At 35.6% G+C, this 18,979-nt stretch overlaps 1 protein-coding gene across 1 annotated transcript in view; it reads left to right on the forward strand.

Annotated features, from left to right (window-relative positions):
- Slc6a14 (solute carrier family 6 member 14) overlaps window positions 1–18,447 on the forward strand; it is a 36,476-nt gene extending 18,029 nt beyond the window's left edge. The window contains exons 8-14 of the mRNA XM_060375753.1: window positions 737–965; window positions 3,816–3,941; window positions 6,226–6,344; window positions 6,815–6,914; window positions 7,153–7,262; window positions 15,913–16,080; window positions 17,058–18,447. Of these exons, the coding sequence (XP_060231736.1) occupies window positions 737–965; window positions 3,816–3,941; window positions 6,226–6,344; window positions 6,815–6,914; window positions 7,153–7,262; window positions 15,913–16,080; window positions 17,058–17,204 (999 nt within the window). The 3' untranslated portion in view covers window positions 17,205–18,447. The remainder of the gene's footprint in view (window positions 1–736; window positions 966–3,815; window positions 3,942–6,225; window positions 6,345–6,814; window positions 6,915–7,152; window positions 7,263–15,912; window positions 16,081–17,057) is intronic.
- Window positions 18,448–18,979: the final 532 nt, after the last annotated feature.

Below are 18,979 nucleotides of genomic sequence, written 5' to 3' on the forward strand. Positions count from 1 at the left end.
TTTAAGTGTTTATTTATATTTTACAATTTTGTATGTGTATACCAAGCATACCAAACACCTTTACTCCTTATCTTCCTACCATCCCTGTCCACTCATCTTCCTGTCAGAGTTCTCATATATGCATGTCTATTCGGAATGACATATTATCAGTTAAACCACATTTACTTGTCTCTAGTCTTTAATTCTGAAATTACAGAAATATATATTACATCAAATTAAAATTTTATGTGGCCCTATTTGATAATGGTTAAATAACATGATGCTGAACTGTGAAGGCCAGTTCTGTAAATTTACATGCAACATTCTTTTATGAACTCCAAACATTCAAAGCTAAATGTAAAAGAGACACTGACTGTCTTGGCGTATGCATTTAATCCCAAGCACTTGGGAGGCAGAGGCAGACAGATCTCTGAGTTTGAGGCCAGCCTGGTTTACAGAGCTAGTTCCAGCATGGCAGAGTTATATAGCAATATCCTGTCTAATAAAAACATATAATAAATGAGGAAAGTATAAATACCAAAGTCAGAGTCACAGTTACTACTGGAGCATGGAGAAATAAACAGACATTAATAGCAAACAGAGACAATGCATACCATTGTTTTCTTCATCTTGATGCTTGACATTTATGCATTCATTTCATTATTTTATAATATGCACTCATATATACTTGTGAACTATTTTATATGAATTAATATTTAAAGTAGACATTTAAAATTTTTATTTTTTCTTCTTCCAGGTTTGGAAGGATGCTGCCACTCAGATATTTTATTCCCTTTCTGTGGCTTGGGGTGGCCTAGTGGCTCTGTCATCTTACAACAAGTTCAACAACAACTGTTACTCTGATGCCATTATAGTTTGTTTGACAAACTGCCTTACTAGTGTGTTTGCTGGGTTTGCTATTTTTTCTATATTGGGACACATGGCTCATATATCTGGAAAGGAAGTCTCTCAAGTTGTAAAATCAGGTATGTAAATGTGGATGCTACCAAGTCAAATTAATTGAATAGAGCTCACTTATGAAACTCTGGTACAATTTACAGTCATCTATATTTATGGTTAGAGTTATTATATTACCTTGGTGCATCTGACATTATCTATTTTATTATAAATATTCCTAGAAGATATGGGTAGACAGGAGTATTTTAGGGAACAGTTATCCAAGAAGACATAATATTGGGAACATCATTCAGTTGGTAAAGGGTTTGCCAAGCATGCACAATGCCCTCAAAGCCTTATCTTTAGCACCTCCAAGCCAGATGTGGTATTGTTATATGCATGTAATCTTAGCACTTTGGAAATAGAGATAGGAGGATTGGAGTTATAAGACCAGCCTCATTTACAGAGAGAAAGTGAGGCAAGGCCAGCTGAGGTTGCATGAGACCTTGTCTAAAAAAAAAAAAAAGAAAAAAAGACCTCTTTTTTTTCCGTATTTAATTTAATCTTTAATTCAAACCACTCACCATACAATTACAGGGTTCAGGTATTATGCTAAGAATGTTTTATGCTTTATGAGAGAAACAATTAGAACCAAATTTCCCCATGTGCAATTACAATATTGGGTATGAACTTTTAAACTTATCCATATAATGTGAAGAATCAAGTGGTTCAGTGCATAGTTGTACCTATCTTTCAAAGAATCTGATTTATGAACTGTCTAGCCTTAAAGACAGTATTTAAGGAATATTACTATCTAGCTAAAGACCCATAGAAAGAGAATTCTAGGATTCTTTAAGCAGGAGCCTGTTGGAAACTTTTATTATATATTTAGTATACTATAATAGAAATATTGATGAATGGTAAAAGAATCCCTGTATTAGAAGGAAAATTAGAGATTATTTAGTATTCATTTCCTCAGAGTGCACTGATACACAGAAACACTATGCCTTGTCCAAGTGTAAATATTTAGAAAGTGATAGAGCCTAGTTTAAAACTTATGCAATGCATTCTATGTCAGTCCTCTGGAAAGGTAGAGAAACTGAAAGTACTTAAAACCTAGGGTCACATAGAAAAATTGGAAGAAATGACAAAGAGCTTTTTTTTCATTAATTTATTTGTTATCTTTACATCCCAATTGCAACTCCTCTCCTTCCTCACCTCCTAGTCCCACTCTCCCACCCACTCCTTCCATACCACCCCCAGTAGCTCTACTAGGATCCAGAGGAAGGCAACAGAGTCCAAGACAGAGACAGCCCCAACTTCAATTGTTAGGGGATCCACTTGAGGGCCAAGCAGCTCATCAGCTTCATGATTCTTTTTTTTAATTAAATTTTTTATTTTTATTTATTTTTTTATTTTCATGAGCCTTGATAAGCTAGGGTCAGATGGAAGAGGAGGAGGAGGACCTCCCCTATCAATGGACTTAGAGAGGAGCAGGAAGGAGATCAAGGTTGGATTGTTAAGGAATGAGGGAAGGAGCTACAGTTGAAAGACAAAGTGCTTTTAAAGGTAGCGTCAAATAAAATATGAGATTCCATTAAGGACTTTATTATATATACTTTTTTAGGTTATCTATGAACTTAAATAGTATTACTCATAATAATTCTGGGTAAATATTTGTCAAGATGGTGGAAAACTAAATTCATTACAGCTAGGCATGGTGATGAATGCCTTTAATCCCACTCCTAGGAAGTCAGAGGCAGTTAGATTTCTGTGGGTTTGAGGCCAATCTGGTGTACATGGTAAGTTCCAGGACAGCCAGGACTATACAGAAAGACCCCATCTCAAAAAGCAATAAGCCCAAAAATTCATTCTATACATGTATTTTTTAGATGGTTCAATTTTATTTCATTATTTTTCTTTTACAAATTCTACAATAAGATGAACTAATCTAAGCTTTTGACATTTAAGAAATAGGTTCTTCTTCACAAATCATATTCTTAACTATTGTTGCTTGAGACAGGGTCCCATGAGTCTCAGGCTGGCATTAAACTCAGTATAAAATGAAGGATGACATTGAATTCCTGCTCCTCCTTTCCCCCACACCCCAATTCTGAGGACAATAGGTGTGTGACACCACACCTCATGTCAATTGGTTGATTAGAGACTGGATATATGGCTCACTGGGTAAAAGTACTTGCTATGTAAGCAGGAAGAAATGAGTTCAAATTTCCCAAATTTGTGTAAGAGCATATGCATAGTATGAAAATCTGTATACCAGAACTTGGAGAGATGAGATGAAAGGATAAGAGAATCCTTTCTCATAGGCCAACTACCCAGGAATATACAGCAGAAAAAAAGAGTAAGAGACCACATTTCAATAAGATAGAAAAAGTATAGGCCAACATCCTAGGTTGTCCTCAGATCTCTACATGCACTCTGTGGCTCCTGAGTTCCTGAACTCATGCATGAATGAACACACACACATTAATACATTAAAAATTTTTAAATTCCAAAACAACTTTTATGAAAAAAATTACTAGCAGATTAGTTTATGTCACATATTCACATTAGTGTAACAATTCAAGAGTTTTCTATCATCACTTGTGTATGAGAGAGGAAAGAGAGTGAACACACATATGTGCATGTCACAGTGTTTGTGTGGAGGTCAGAGGACAACTATGGGGAATCTGTTCTCTCCTTCCACCTTGGGCTCTGGAGTTTGAACTCAGGTCATCAAGTTTGAGTGTTAAGTGCTTCTAACAAGTAAGTCAATTCTTTGACCTCCAAGTAAAACAATAAGTTAATTGGTAAATACTGTATGTCATAGATTGCACTGCCCATTCATGATTGGGTTTTTAACAGTATATTTCTTTGGAATTGTTCAAATGTGTAAATTTTTTTTGGCAATTAATTTAAAATCCCACACACTTCCTTAGGATTTGATTTAGCATTCATTGCTTATCCGGAAGCTCTAGCTCAACTCCCAGGTGGTCCATTCTGGTCTGTATTATTTTTCTTCATGCTTTTAACATTGGGTCTGGATTCTCAGTTTGCTTCTATTGGTGAGTATTACTTTTGGTGCTAAAGAACTGATATTTTTTCCTGTTTCCTTTATTTGAAAACATCCTATTTCATTATCCTAGGACCTTTTAGGTGCTATTTATAATGAACTTTATAGAAAAAATTATTTTAATTAGAAATCAAGTATATAAAAGCACAATGTAATTGATACTCAAAAAACATTAATAATTTATTGTATTTGCTCCAGATAGGTATTTAGAGGGGAACATTTTTTCATCACTTTGCTCAGACTTTTGTATTTATTACTTAATTCAATGTACAGTATACAACATAATGTAAAAATGGCTACCATTTTCTCTTCCCTTCCTCATGTACCTGGGGACAGTTCCCTGAACAACCTCATTTCTCCCTGAAAATGGTTAATGCTTGAGAGAGTTTTAACAAAACAGTAACACATTTCTCATTTTCTTCGTAGAGGCAATCATTACCATACACTCCTATTTCATCCATATGTGTTTACCTGCATACACTTTTATATACAAATATATATATATATATCAACTGAATATAAAAATATGTCCATGAGTAGTAAAATTTTAAATATTTCACCTAAATATGAAGTTTTATGGTATATAATCTACTTTAACAGGACATACGTATTTAGTTAATTGATAATATATCATCCTCTTGATGGGTATTTTGATTCCTCTTTTAAAAATTCTTCACATTGCAGCTGAGGAAGCTGTCTTAGTTGGTAAGGTAATTGATATATTATCATGACCTTAGTTTGATCTTCAGTATCCTTATATAGCCTGGGCAAAGTGACACACTGCAGAAATCCCAGAGCCTGAGAGATGGATACAGGAGAATCTTTGGAGGATCACTGGTTAGTTAATAGAGTCCATCTGTGAACTCCAGGTCCAGTAAGAACCTGTCTCAAAAAACCAAGGAAGCACTTGAGAAATGACAAATGAAATTGTCCTCTGCCCACTTACATGGAACATACATGTGCACATGCACCCCACACAAAAACACAAATTTCACACAGTGAATGCATTCTTCTTATGTATGGTTTGGTGTATACAAAAGAAATTTCCTGAAGGTACACAACTAGAAATTTTGAAACAAGTTTGAAAATATTACCTTTTTATTAATTCTTTGGGAATTTCATATAATATTTTTAGATCATATTCAACCTTACTCCTCCCAACACACCTCTATATTAGCTCCATATCCTTTTTTGTTTCTTTAATAAGTCACTGAGTCCAATTTATCCTGCCAATATATAGGTGGGTGTGGGATCATCTACTGAAGTAAAGGCCAACTGCTATACCATTACAGAAAACTGACTCTTACTCTTCTATAGTAGTCTCACCTGTCACTAACTTTTCAGTTGAGGTTGGAATGACATGTCTCCTCCCCACTCCCTGCTGGAATGTTGACTGGCTTGATCTTGTGCAGGCAACCACAGCTGATGTAGGTTCATGAGTTTAAGTTCTGTCATGACCAGGGGACATCTGTTTGTTTCAGTCCTCCATGACCCCATAAAATCTGTCTTCCCCCTCTTTTGTGATAGTCCCTAAGCCATGTGTGTATGTGTGTGTGTGTGTGTGTGTGTGTGTGTGTGTGTGATACAGATGTTCCATTTGTGGCTGAGCATGTACATGTGCATGAACGTGTGCACGTTCCCACACACAAATTATACACACTGATGCAATAACTATTCACACATACTATTCTATGTACACAAAAGAAATTTCCCTATAGCACAAAACTGAAAAATTCGAAACAATTTTATATCACTGTCTTATGTAACACATTTTCTTAAATTGTTCTTTTTATAGGACAAGTTCCTCTGGTTAATTTCCAACGCCTTAAAAATGTCAAATATATTTCTTATGGATCTTTTTACATATATATATATGTATATATATATATTTTTTTCTATTTTTAGATAAGTCCCTGCTTGGTAGACAGTATTCCTCTTTATCCCCCACCTTTTGCTTTCTTTCTCCTTCTCAGCCCTTCTCTCTTTGTTGTCTCATCCTCCTCCCATCCTCCACTTCCTTCTTCTCTCTTCCCTGCCTGATCCTCCACTCTCTTGTTTTGCAATTCCTTCTCTCTCTGTGTCTGTCTCTCTACTCTGTCTCTCTCTGCTGGGAAATAAATAGAGGTACTAAGGTAAAAGATGTTACTGACTGTTAAAAACGAGCAATGCCCTGAGTTTACTGCCAGCTTATTTGTGTAAATTTGATTAATAGAAATCTAATTCTGTGATTAGTCTTACTCAGTTATAATGTAACACCCCAATTCTCCCTCCTCTAGAAACAATTACAACAACAATTCAAGATTTGTTTCCCAAAGCAATGAAATACATGAGGGTTCCTATAACTTTGGGTTGCTGCTTGGTTTTGTTTCTCCTTGGTCTTGTCTGTGTAACTCAGGTACAGTATAGATTTTCACTTCTGTAGACAAATATTAATTGAGTGTTTCATGACAGGTCCAATTTCTATTTGGATGAATGTTTTCCAAATTACAGCCATTTTCTCCTTTGTAACTTTGCTAGTACATATTATCAGAGGAGGAGGCCTAATAATGACAATTTTCCAAGTAACAAAATGATTATAAACCATGTTTTTCAGTTGTTATTACATAGATCACAGATACTGTATACCATTCTTATATTTAACTGTTCTAAATGCTTACATGTTGCCAGTGTTGACTATATTATTTAAAAGATACTTTTGTTTTTTAGATAATTAAACCCATATTTGAGTTTATACTTTAAATGTACATTTTATATCTTGTTTAAAAATATATTCCATTTGATACTTTACGAAAATAAAAAAATAGTTAAGCTATATTTTAAGTAACTGCTGTGTTTGTTTTTTGTTTTTGTTTTGTTTCTTTGTAGGCTGGAATTTACTGGGTTCATTTGATTGATCACTTCTGTGCTGGATGGGGGATTTTGATTGCTGCTATCTTGGAAATTGCAGGAATCATCTGGATATATGGTAAGTGTTGATTGCACATTTGTATATAAGTCTTACACATACTCGTCCAATTTATAATTGCAAATGTAATAGTAAAATGTGATCTATTGACAAAGTACATTATGAATGAAATGAAATTCCAGGTGTATGCTTCACTGTTGCAGTTTATTAAACTGTTTAAATGAAGAAAGATAATTTTTATGAAAATGCCCATGGAAGTTGTAAAACAGGGCTCATATTATGAAATTATTTCCTTTAGGAGGGAATAGATTCATTGAAGATATAGAAATGATGATTGGAGCAAAGAGATGGATATTCTGGCTCTGGTGGAGGGCTTGCTGGTTTGTCATCACTCCTATTTTGTTGTCTGTAAGTAACAATATACATCAAATTTGGTTTAGATAATATAAGTCATATCTTTAAATGTTAGCAAGGACCTTGGAGAACAATTTCCATTAAGGAAAATAACTAAATAATTTGGGAAATAATTTTAAAGTTTATAATTTTTCCCCTGCTGGTGCCCACATAATCTTTGAATGGAAATGCCTTTGCAATGTTATTTTTGAAGTTATGGATTTAAATGTTGTCCATACCAGTAGGATAAAAGCAAATCATAAATGTATTCATTTTCTGAAAGATATGGTGAGCCCTTTCTTTATTTCTCTACCAGCAAATACATAGCCAGAGAAGAACCACATGGTGTCTCTATTTCTTTCTTTATCTATCTATTTATTTATTTATATTTTGAGACATCTATGTGTGGTCCTAGCTCTCCTGGAATTGCTCTGTAGATCATGCTGGCTTTGAACTCCAAGATTCTCCTACCTCTGCCTCTGAAGTGCTGGGATTACAGGCCTGTGCTACCACCAACCAGCCAGATGATGTTTTTAAATAATTCTTTTCTAAAAAATAACATTCATATCTGGGTGTGGTGGTACACCTCTTTAATCCCAGCATTTAGGAGGCAGAAGCAGGTGAATCTGTCTGAGTTCAAGGCCACCTTGGACTACAGAGTGAGTCCAGGACAGCTAGGGCTATCTCAAAAAATAAAACAAACAAAAACCAACAAAAATAAAAAATAAAACCAAAGAACATTCAGGTATTAATGTGTACTTTCTCATTTTATGGGTGAGATATTATCTGAAATTACTAAAAGAAACTCACTCATGTCAATATTTGCAATGGTTTATATCAATAAATTTATTAATTGACAAATTTCTTAGGAACTGAAGAAAAATAGTGTAGGACTATATATTATGACTAAACATTTTTATGCTTCATACACATGTATATATGTATGATTTTACTTTCTTCTCAATTTTCCCACTAGCTCCAACAGTTTCTCTTCTTTTCACATATGTGCGTGGAATTCATGCATAAGTGTGTATGTGTATCAGTGGAGCAGTAAATTACATCTTTATTTTTGGAAATGAATAGTATTAGTCAAAGACTATTTCCCAAAACATCTTCTAAATGCTTTAATTCTTTCTAATGAATTTTGGAAAACATCTAAAAATTATTTAAAGCAGTGGTTTTATTTATAGATATTTTTTCAATATTATTGTTATTATTATTTACAATTTATTCACTTTGTATCCTAGTTGTAGCCCCCTCCCTCATCTCCCGGTCCATCCCACCCTTCCTCCTTCTTTCTCCACAACTCTGCTTCCCTTGTCCACTGATAGGGGAAGTCCTCCTTTCCTACTGTCTGACTCTAGCCTATCAAGTCTCATCAGGACTGCCTAGATCCTCTTCCTCTGTGGGCTGGCTAGGTTGCCTCACCAAGGGAGAAGTAATCAATGAGCAAACAACCCAGTTCATGTCAGAGATGTTTAATTCTCACTCAGAAGGGAAAAGAAGATAAACACCAGAAGCAGTAGAAGACAGGAAACGGGGCGGGAGCCTACCACAGATGTCCTCTAAAAGACTCCACCTAGCAGGGGATTGAAGCAGATGCTGAGACTCACAGCCAAAGCACAGAGCTTTGGAAGGATGGATGGATAGGGATATAGAAGGACCCTGGGGGTTCAGGAGTCACACAAGGAGACCAACAAAGCCAAAAAAAAAAAAAAAAAAAAAAAAGCAGGGCCCAGGGGATACCACATAGACTGATGCATCAACCAAAGACCATACATAGATAGGTCCAAGAACCCCTGCTTAGATGTAGCCCATAAACATCTCAGTCTCCATGTGGAATTCCCCAGTAAAGCAGTGGTTTTCAACCTTTATAATGCTATGACCCTTTAATGCAGCTCATGTTTTGGTGACACCCACCATGACATCAATTTCACTGCAACTTTGTAACTTTAATTTTGACACTATTATGATTTGTAATGTAAATAATTTTTTTTTCCGAAACCTAGGCGACCCTGTGAAAGGGCCATTTTGACCCCCCAAGTTGCAACCCATAGGTTCAGAATTGCTGTTTGAAATTAATTTTATCACCTTTTTTGAAGGAGAGTCTTTTGTATGTCACCTTGCATTAAAATTAGTATGTAGCTGAGCATGACCTTGAACTCCTGATCTTCTTGGCTCCATTATTTGAATTCTGAGATTTCAAACAAATCTCAGATATTTGCCACACTTCATGAACTTATATTGAACTTCTTCTTTTGCTAAAGAAGAGCGTAGGCAGGAACTGTGCTTTGGCAAACATATGCCAGCACTTTGTGTTTAAATGTGAGCTATGGGGGTTGAAGGAGAAAGTTGTGCAATGAATAAGAGTTGTTAAGGAAGAACAGAAACATCTCTAAAGTGTACTTGTACATTCTCACTGGATTTTTCATTTATATGCTGGCTAGCTTATGACATTGAATGAAGCCATGCTAACACTTTAATACCCTTGTGTATGTACCCAAAAGAGGGGTGTTGAAGAAGATGATTATATTTTTTATTTAGTTTTGAGAAAACTCTATAATACCTTCTATTCTGACTGTATTAATTTACATTCTGAAAAATAATGTACAAGGGTTCTCTTTTTCCACACCCATGTCAACAATTCTGCTATTGGGTATATTCAAAGATATGAATCAATATGTTGTAGAGACATCTGTTCTCCATTATTCACTACAGCATCATTACTACAGCCAAGAAATGGAAATTAAGCTTTTGCCAAATGATGACTACATGAAACAAATGAGGCACACAGTACAGATAACAGGCATGGTGGCAAACACTGACAATGCAAGCATTCAGAAAGTTAAAGCTGAATGAATTCTATGATTTCAGAGCCAAACTGGGTTACAGTAAGGCTACAGCAAGCTTGGGCTATAAATTTAGAGTATATAAAAATATGTAACATACAAAAAAGACATAAGAAAGTATGGTACATGTATATACTGAACTGCATTCAGTCATATAATGAATAAATCTTTACAATTTTAACATGAATTGAATGAAAGTGGGGGTTATTAGCAGTAGATAATGAATTTCATTTCAGCAAGAATTCTGCTGTATAATCACATTGGAGGGAAACAATGGACAATAATGTACTATATAATTTAAAAATATAATAAAAGGAGGGACTATGAAAAAATTTCCATAAAAGGTAGATGTTTTCAACAATAAATATTTAGTCTGGCATAAATATTAGCAGGGTGTGGTAGTGAACACCTTTAATCCCAGCAATCTGGGAGGCAGAGGAAGGAAGATCACTGTGAGTTCAAGACCAGCCTGGTCTACAAATTTGAGTCCAGGACAGCCAAAGCTACACAGAGAAACCCTGTCTCAACCACACATCCCCCAAAAACCCCAAACAAACCAAAATATTATACAGTATTCTCATGTATGAAAACATAATATGGTACTCAACTAATGTTTATTTTTATACTTTTGGTTATCTGTTGAAAAACAAATGGCTGAACATGAGGGCAGAAGCAGGAATATTCATCTGAGTTTGGGGTCAGCCAGGTCTACATCCAGGCCAGCCAGGGATATATAGGAGGGAGGGAACTATTTCCAGAAAAAAAAAGAAAAGAAAAGAAAAAATTTAGGCTACCTAGATGGATCAGTGTCTAAGAGCACCAAGTGCTCTTCCAAAGGAACCTGGTTCAATTCCCAGGATCTACACAGCAGCTTACAATGGTCTGAACTCAAGTTCCAAAGCATCTGATATCTGCTGCTCATATCCATGAGCAACAGCCCTGCACAGGGTACACAGATATACAAGCAGGGAAAAGAAAAGAAAAGAAAAGAAAAGAAAAGAAAAGAAAAGAAAAGAAGAGAAAAGAAAACCACACACATGAAATAATACAAAAGAAAAAACACCAAAGGCTTACCTCAGATTTATTTTACTTATGTATAGTTTATAATGAAGTGTTGTGAAATATATATTGCATAAGCAGATCTTTTATAAGTGAATGCTTTAAAATTTTCAGAATTTCTTTAGAGTAAAAATGGAAATTTGGTTTACTTCATATTCTGGTCTTCTTGCATTTAACCCATTTATCTTAGTTCCTTCATAGCAGCTTCATCTTTTTTTAAGTACAGTTTATTCACACTGTATCCCATCAGTAGCTCCTGCCCTCCTCTGCTCCAAATCCCCACGCTGCCTCCCTCTTCTCCTCACTTGCCCCTCTCCCAGTCCACTGATAGGGGCACTCCTCTTCCCCTTCCATCTTACCCTAGCCTATCAGGTCTCATCAGGACTGGCTGTATTGTCTCCCTCTGTGGCCTAGTAAGGCTGCTCCCCCCACAGGGGGAGGTGAACAAAGAGCCAGACACTGACTTCATGTCAAAGTCCTCCAAGACTTTAAACATGAATAGGTGTTGGATTCTTTTCAAATGTTTTTTCAGCATCTAATGTGATGAGCATGTGGTATTTCTCCTACAGTTTGTTTGTATGGTGGATTATATTGCTGGGTTTCTGTATATTTAACCATCCCTGAATGCCGGGGATGAAGCCTACTTGGTCATGGTGGATGATATCTTTTATGAGTTCTTAGATTTGGTTTGCAAATATTTTATTGTATTTCTGTGTCAATGTTCATAAGAGAGATAGGTATGAAGTTCTCTTTTTTGTTGTGCCTTTGTGTAGTTTAGGTATCATGGTGACTATGCCTTGATCGAATGAGTTTGGTAATGTTCCTTCTGTTTCTATTTTGTGGAATTGTTTAAAAAGAAATGCAGTTAGCTCTTCTTTGAAGATTTAGTAGAATTCTGTGCCAAAGCCATCTAGCCCTGGGCTTTTTTTTTTTTGGAAGGGAGACCTTTGATGACTGCTTCTAATTCCTTGGGGGAATATAGGACAATTCAATTTCCCTGATCATGATCATAATTTAATTTTGGTAAATGGAATCGCTCAGGAAATTTGTCCATTTCACTTAGGTTAACAAATTCTGTGCCATATAGACTTTTGTAATAAGACCTAATGATTGTTTGGATTTCCTCAGTGTCTGTAGTTACATTCCCCTATTTGTTTCTGATTTTGCTGATTTGGATAATTTCTTTCTGCCTTTTACTTAGTTTTGCTAAAGGTTTGTAAATCTTGTTGATTTTCTCAAAGAACCAGCTTTTGGTCTCATTGATTCATTGATTTGTGTTGACTGATTTCAGCTCTGTGTTTCATTATTTCTAATTGTCTACCCATCATGGGTGTGTTTACTTCATTTTTCTCTAGGGCTTTTAGGTATGCAGTTAAGTTGCTTGTATTAGATATCTAAACTTCTTTCTGGAGGCACTTTGTACTATAAAATTTCCTTTCAGCACTGCTTTCATTGTGTCCCATGAGTTTGGGTCAGTTGTGCCTTCATTTTCATTGAATTTTAGGAAGTCTCTAATTTCTTTTTATTATTTCTTCCCTGGCCTGACTATCATTGAGTAGAGAGTTGTTTAGTTTCCATGTCTTTGTAGACTTTTTGTTATTTCTGTTGTTGTTGAGGTCTAGTTTCAGGACATCATGGTCTGATAAGATACAAGATTATTTCTATCTTCTCATATCTGCTGAGGCTTGCTTTGTGACCAACTATATGGTCAATTTTGGAGAAATTTCTGTGAGGTGTTGAAAAAAAGGTATACTCTTTTGAGTTTGGGTGAAAAGTTCTGTAGACATCTATTAGGTCCATTTGATTTGGACCTCTGTAAGTGTCTTTATTTTCCTGTTTAGCTTCTGTGTAGGTAATCTGTCCCTTGTTGAGAGTGGAATGTTGAAGTCTCCCACTATGAAGGTGTTGGGATCAATATGTGATTCAATCTTTAATAATGATCATTTACAAATGTCTGTGCTCTTGTATTTGGGGTATAGATGTTCAGGATTGTGATATCATTCTGGTGAAATATTTTCTTTGATGAGAATGAAGTGGCCTTCCTCATTTCTTTTGATTAATTTTTGTTGAAAGTCTAATTTATTAGATATTAGTGTAGCTACTCCAGCTGGTTTTCAGGGTCAGTTTGCTTGAAAAAATATTTTTCCAGCCCTTTACTCTGAGGTAGTGTTTATCTTTGTTGTAGATGTGTATTTCTTGGTTGCAGCAGAATGTTGTATCCTGTTTCTGCAACCAATCTGATATTCTGTGTCTCTTTATTGGAGAGTTGAGTCCAGTGATGTTGATAGAAAATAGTGATGAATGAATGTTAGTTCTTTTTATTGTGGAGTTGCACTTGATAGTGTGTTTGTGTTCGTATTTCCTTTTAATTTTTTTTTGTTGTGAATGTCTCTATATCCTGTGTTTTGTGGAGTGTAGTTGATTTTGTTGGATTGGAGTTTTCCCTCTAGTATCTTCTGTAGGGCTGTGTTGCTCTGTTTCTATTGTTTAAGTTTAGTTTTGTCATGGAATATTTTGTTTACTCCATCTATGTTGATTGAAAACTTTGCTGAATATAGTAGTCTGGGTTGGAACTATGGTCTCCTAGAGTCTGCATGACATCTGCCCAAGCTCTTATGACTTTCATAGTTTGCGTTGAGAAATCTGGTGTGATTCTGATAGGTCTACCTTTCTATGTTACTTGGCCTTTTCCCCTTGCTGCTTTTAATATTTATCTTTGTTCTGTAGATTTATTGTTTTGACTATTATATGAGGAGTTTGTTTTCTGGTCTAGTCTATTTGGTGTTCTGTAGGCCTCTTGTATGTTTATGGACATCTCTTTAAGCTGGGAAAATTTTCTTTTATGATTTTCTTGAAAATATTTTCTGAATCTTGGAGCCTGGAATCTTCTTTTTCGTCTATTCTTATTCTTAGATTTTTTTTTTCTTTTGGCATCCTTGATTTCTTGGATGTTTTGTGTTTGGAACTTTTCTGATTTTACTTTTTCTTTCAGAGATGAATCGATTTCTGCAATTGTATCTTCAGCTCTGAGATTCTCTCTTCCATCTCTTATATTCTGTTGGTGATGTTTACCTTTGTGTTTTCTGGTCTTTTCTCTAAGTTTTCCCACTCTAGAGTTTTCTGTTTGTGTTTTTTTTTAATTATTTTAATTCTGGTTTCCTGTCTTGCACCATTTCCTTCATCTGTTTGAAAGTGGATTTTTGTCTTTCCATAATTCTTGTGCATTCCTAGCTTTCCTCTGTGTTTCTATTCATTTCTTCTCTATATGCCACTACTTGTGCCTCTATTTGTTTGGATGTATTTCTTTGACAGCTATGTTCAGTTCTTCTAATAACTGAATAAGCATAGATTTGAGATAATTTTCTTGTGTTTCTGATGAATTAGCATATCCATGATTTGGGGGGTTGCTGGTGAAGCCGTGGTGTCCTGATTTTTGTTGGATGTGTTCATATGCCGACCTCTAGCCATCTGCTTATCTATAACCTTCTCTGTTTGTTCCTGGAGTCTGAAATTCCAACTTTATCTGTTTGTCTCTGGTGCCTGAAGTATCATTTAGGAAGATCAGAGAGGTCCACTGGTTTGAGAGTGTATGTTGGTGCCTCAGATGTAGCTAAAGGGAGGAAGGTCTCAGGTACATGTGAGCAAGCACAGGTGTGTGCATGGAATTGTGCCTTGAAGGACAGTGTGCTAGAACTTTAGAGATACCTAGAAGTGTGGAGCTTAAGCGCAGGACTGAGTGTGGGTGCTGGTGCTGTTTGTAGGTGCAATGTGCAATTGCTAGTGTCCTGAATACCTCAGTGGCCTATAGGCCTGTCCTACTGTCGTCCTGGTAATCATATCCATCTGGGCTCCTGGAATTGTTTGCCTCTGCTCCCTTGGTAGACTCTGGTAGATCAAGGGCTTCAATGTTGAGAATGCTGTCCCAAGGATTTCTATGTTGCCCACAGTGAGGGTGTGGGTGGGAGGGATCCAACATCTGGCTGATAGCCTAGAGGAACCCTGAATCTGGGGCTCTGCAAGCACTCACTTGAAGGCACAACTCACTTGCATGCATGCCTAATTGGAAATCACAGGGTATCCTCCTATTCTCTCCTCTCAGGTTTGAGCCTGGGGGTGGGGGTGGGGGTAGGGGTGGGGGCAAGTGAGAGTGTAGGAGATCTATCAGCTCAGTAGTGTCCACTGTTTGGCTGCCAAGCAGGGAAACCCATACTAAGGGGTAGCTGCCCCTGTTATCTCAGTCACTGAGCATGGAGGATCCTGCTTGGGCGAGAGGCTGCCATGCTGAGGGAGCAGCCCTAGGAAACCTGCCTCTGCTGTCTCAGTCACAGACTTTGGAGGCCTGTGCTTGGGTCAACCACTGAAGACTTAGGCAAACAGGGCGGCTCCTGCTTGGGGCAGAGGCCACTGCCTGCAGCCTCTGCTGAGTAGGGAGGCCAGTGCTTGGGGCAAGGGGAAGTGCAGGAGGTTGAATATTCACCACTTTTAGTCCCTGGGTGACTTGGATCCAAACTGTCCTAGCTCAAAGCTTGTCCCCTGTCACTTAGGAAGCCTCAATGTTGGTGTTCTGGCTTCAGCTGTCCCTCTACTCACCAATTTCAGATTTTAGGATCCTGTGCCCCTTGGATAAGGTACATGCTGGTTGCCCCCATCTTGGACTCTCAGCTACATCTTATCTTTTGATAAATTTCAAATTATTACTCATTTATAACAAAAAGTCTAATCTTTAACTTTATCTTTGCAATGCTTTACTTTCTGAGGCTATTCTAGTCTGGTCACTGGTGAAATTTCACAGACCTCAGTATGCTGATATTCCATATCCTGACTGGGGAGTTGCTCTAGGATGGTGTATGATTATTTTCTGCATTATTTGGATACCAATTATGGCAATCATAAAAATGGTTCAGGCTGAAGGAAACATCTTTCAGGTAAGCATATTTAACTTATTTTTTATAAGCACTTGTGATAAAATTAATTATGTAGAAGATATAATAAAGTTCATTATCACTCTTCCTTCCCTCACTACTTCTAAACCCAGAATTATCATGTTTTACATTATCTTATTGATATATATATATATATATATATATATATATATATATGAACTTGTGGATGTACTTGTATTTTATCTAAGTTTCTTGTAGAAGTTCATTACTATATCCTATTACACTCTTCAGGACATAACAATTGTGATCTCTGAAGTTATTTGTACAGTTATCCTTACAGATGTAAAAAAAAATTAACTCAGTTGCTTCTTCTCTATGTAATCCTTACTTTTAATCTTCATATGGTTATAATCCAGATCCTAATAGTTTATTTAAATTGTATTTAATTGAATAAACCTAGTCAGTCATCCTGCATCCTTTGTAGCCCTTGAATCATCTTTCTTCCACAGAAGCCTAAGTGACAGTGTTGATCAAGTCTTCATACTAAAACAATTACAAGATAAGCTTAGGAAAGTTAATTTCAATAAATTCCTGTGCTTATCCACAGACAGATCCAAATAAATGGTTCAGGACCTAGAATTCCCTTTTCTCAATTAATGAAGAATATTCCAGTGCACAATAGTTTAGCTTTTCATCTGACTTTCTGTAAAAAGGACTAAAATGCATCCAGGAGAGCTACCTATAGTGACACCATTATTCTAATGTGCTCTTATGCCTTTCATCTGAAATTATTTCTGGGTTAGTAGTTAAGATAATCCTATCTACAATTAATAAAAATTTATTCATTTACAATTTGGTCAGGTGTTATTTTAAAAATTTATGCTATCACTACTTTTCTATGATTATTATGTCACTGCTGCTAGCAAAGGCACTTACAATAAAAGTGCAGTTTAATATTTGCTTATTTATGAATGATAACCCTTAAATTTTAAAATAAGATTTTTGTTGTTGCATTTCAGCGTATCACAAGTTGCTGTAGGCCAGCTTCTAACTGGGGCCCATACCTGGAAAAACATCGTGGGGAGAGATATAAAGACATGGCTGAGCCTACAATGGAGACTGACCACGAAATACCGACTATTAGTGGCAGCAGTAAACCAGAATGAAATGTCAATTTTGAAAATATCTGATTGTTATATATTGTGACTTTGTAGAGTAGGGGAATTTTTAAAATTTATTTGTGCATTAATCAAGCAGGGAAATGTACATGTCACGTCTATCACAGGGTTGTAAGTACTTCCTTCACTTAATCAAGGATGAAATATAAAAATGTGAATCTACCAGTGCTTAGTAATGTGCTGGTCTCTTTTTAGGATTAGCTATTTGTTAGTACATGTACCCAGTTCTGTTTTACAATGACACTTTGTAAATATTATTGTAATTTTTTTAGTATATTGAAGATTTCCTGTTAAATGATTATTTAGGAAGTAGTCATACTTTGTACTTTGCAATTTTAAAAATATTATTTGTTTCTGTAGTTTTAATTTGTACTTTTTCATAGAATCGGGAAAGAATAAATCAGTGTAGCTAAAGGCAAATATTATGCAATTAAAGTTCTCACTTATAAATGTCACAAATAGGGCTCAGAGAAAGCACTCAGTGGTTAAGAGTAATGGCTGTTGCAGAAGATTCTCAGCATCCACATGGTAAAAAATACCATTTGTAACTCCAGTTCCAGTAGATCCAATGTCTGCTTCTGACCTCTATGACACTATATACACATGGAGCACATACATTTAGGCAAAACACCCACACATACAAAATAAAAGTGAATAAATTTCTTTTTAAAATGAAGTGTCACAAATATGTAGGAAAAGGACTGTATATGATATGAGGACTGCGGTTTAATAAGTATGTTCCAAATATGACTAAACCTGTCATCCATTTGTTATGGTTCAGATGTTCTATGTAAACTTTGTGATATGCTCTTTATTTTTAATAAAATGATACAAAAAATGAGGAACATGTGGCCACAAAGTGATAAATCTAGGAAATCAAATATTGTAGTTTATGATACTTCTTACTCTTCACAACCTCTTTCTTCTTTAGGTATTTGGAATAAAACCATGACCCATTTAATTTTTAATGTGCTCAAAAAACAAATAGTTAATTAAATTCTCTGAATTCTAGATTTAACTCCAGATAGAACTTGGACAAAATTTTTATTGATAAAATGGCTTTAATTCTGGCATGTTTTTGATAAAGATGTATGCCTAACAGATCAAAGTCAATAAACTTGTATTTTATGGGTTCATTTTTGGCTAAGAGTGATAGAGTATTCAAATATTAATTGATGTTAACTGTTAATTGCCACTAATAAAAATTTTCATACCCTGGTTTCCTCAAAAATGATTATGACATGTGCTTTATTATGTATTTTTGACATGTGGTTTAAACACCACAGCTTAGGATATTAAAATTTACCATGAATATATAAAGAACATTTCAAGAGTTATGCTGAACTTTAGGAGATTACAATACTGAAATTTTAAGTATAATTTTCTATATATGTGGATTTGCATTGGGGGGGGAGTTAGTCCATTGTTTTCATAGAAATGTCAAAGGGACCTGTTACTTAAAAAAAATGTTTCTGAACACTATATAGTGCTAGCTATTTTGTACTTGGCAAGTGAGTACCAAGAGGAAACAAATTTCTCATAATCATATTTCCTTCCTTTTAAAAGAATAAGGTGTCTCTTTAATTACTACAAGTAAATCACTCTGAAAAGGGTGGCATGAAGGCATAACAATAGTCCTATATATAATTCATCTCAATGATTCACATATAAGATGAACTTGTGCTGAGACTTTGAACGTTTGTGTGTATGTGTGTATGTGTAGATCCAATGCTGTAAGCAAGAATAAAGAGATTAAATCCTAG

This window comes from Meriones unguiculatus, chromosome X (genome assembly GCF_030254825.1).
Source record: "Meriones unguiculatus strain TT.TT164.6M chromosome X, Bangor_MerUng_6.1, whole genome shotgun sequence".
In the NCBI taxonomy this organism is placed as follows: Eukaryota; Metazoa; Chordata; class Mammalia; order Rodentia; family Muridae; genus Meriones; species Meriones unguiculatus.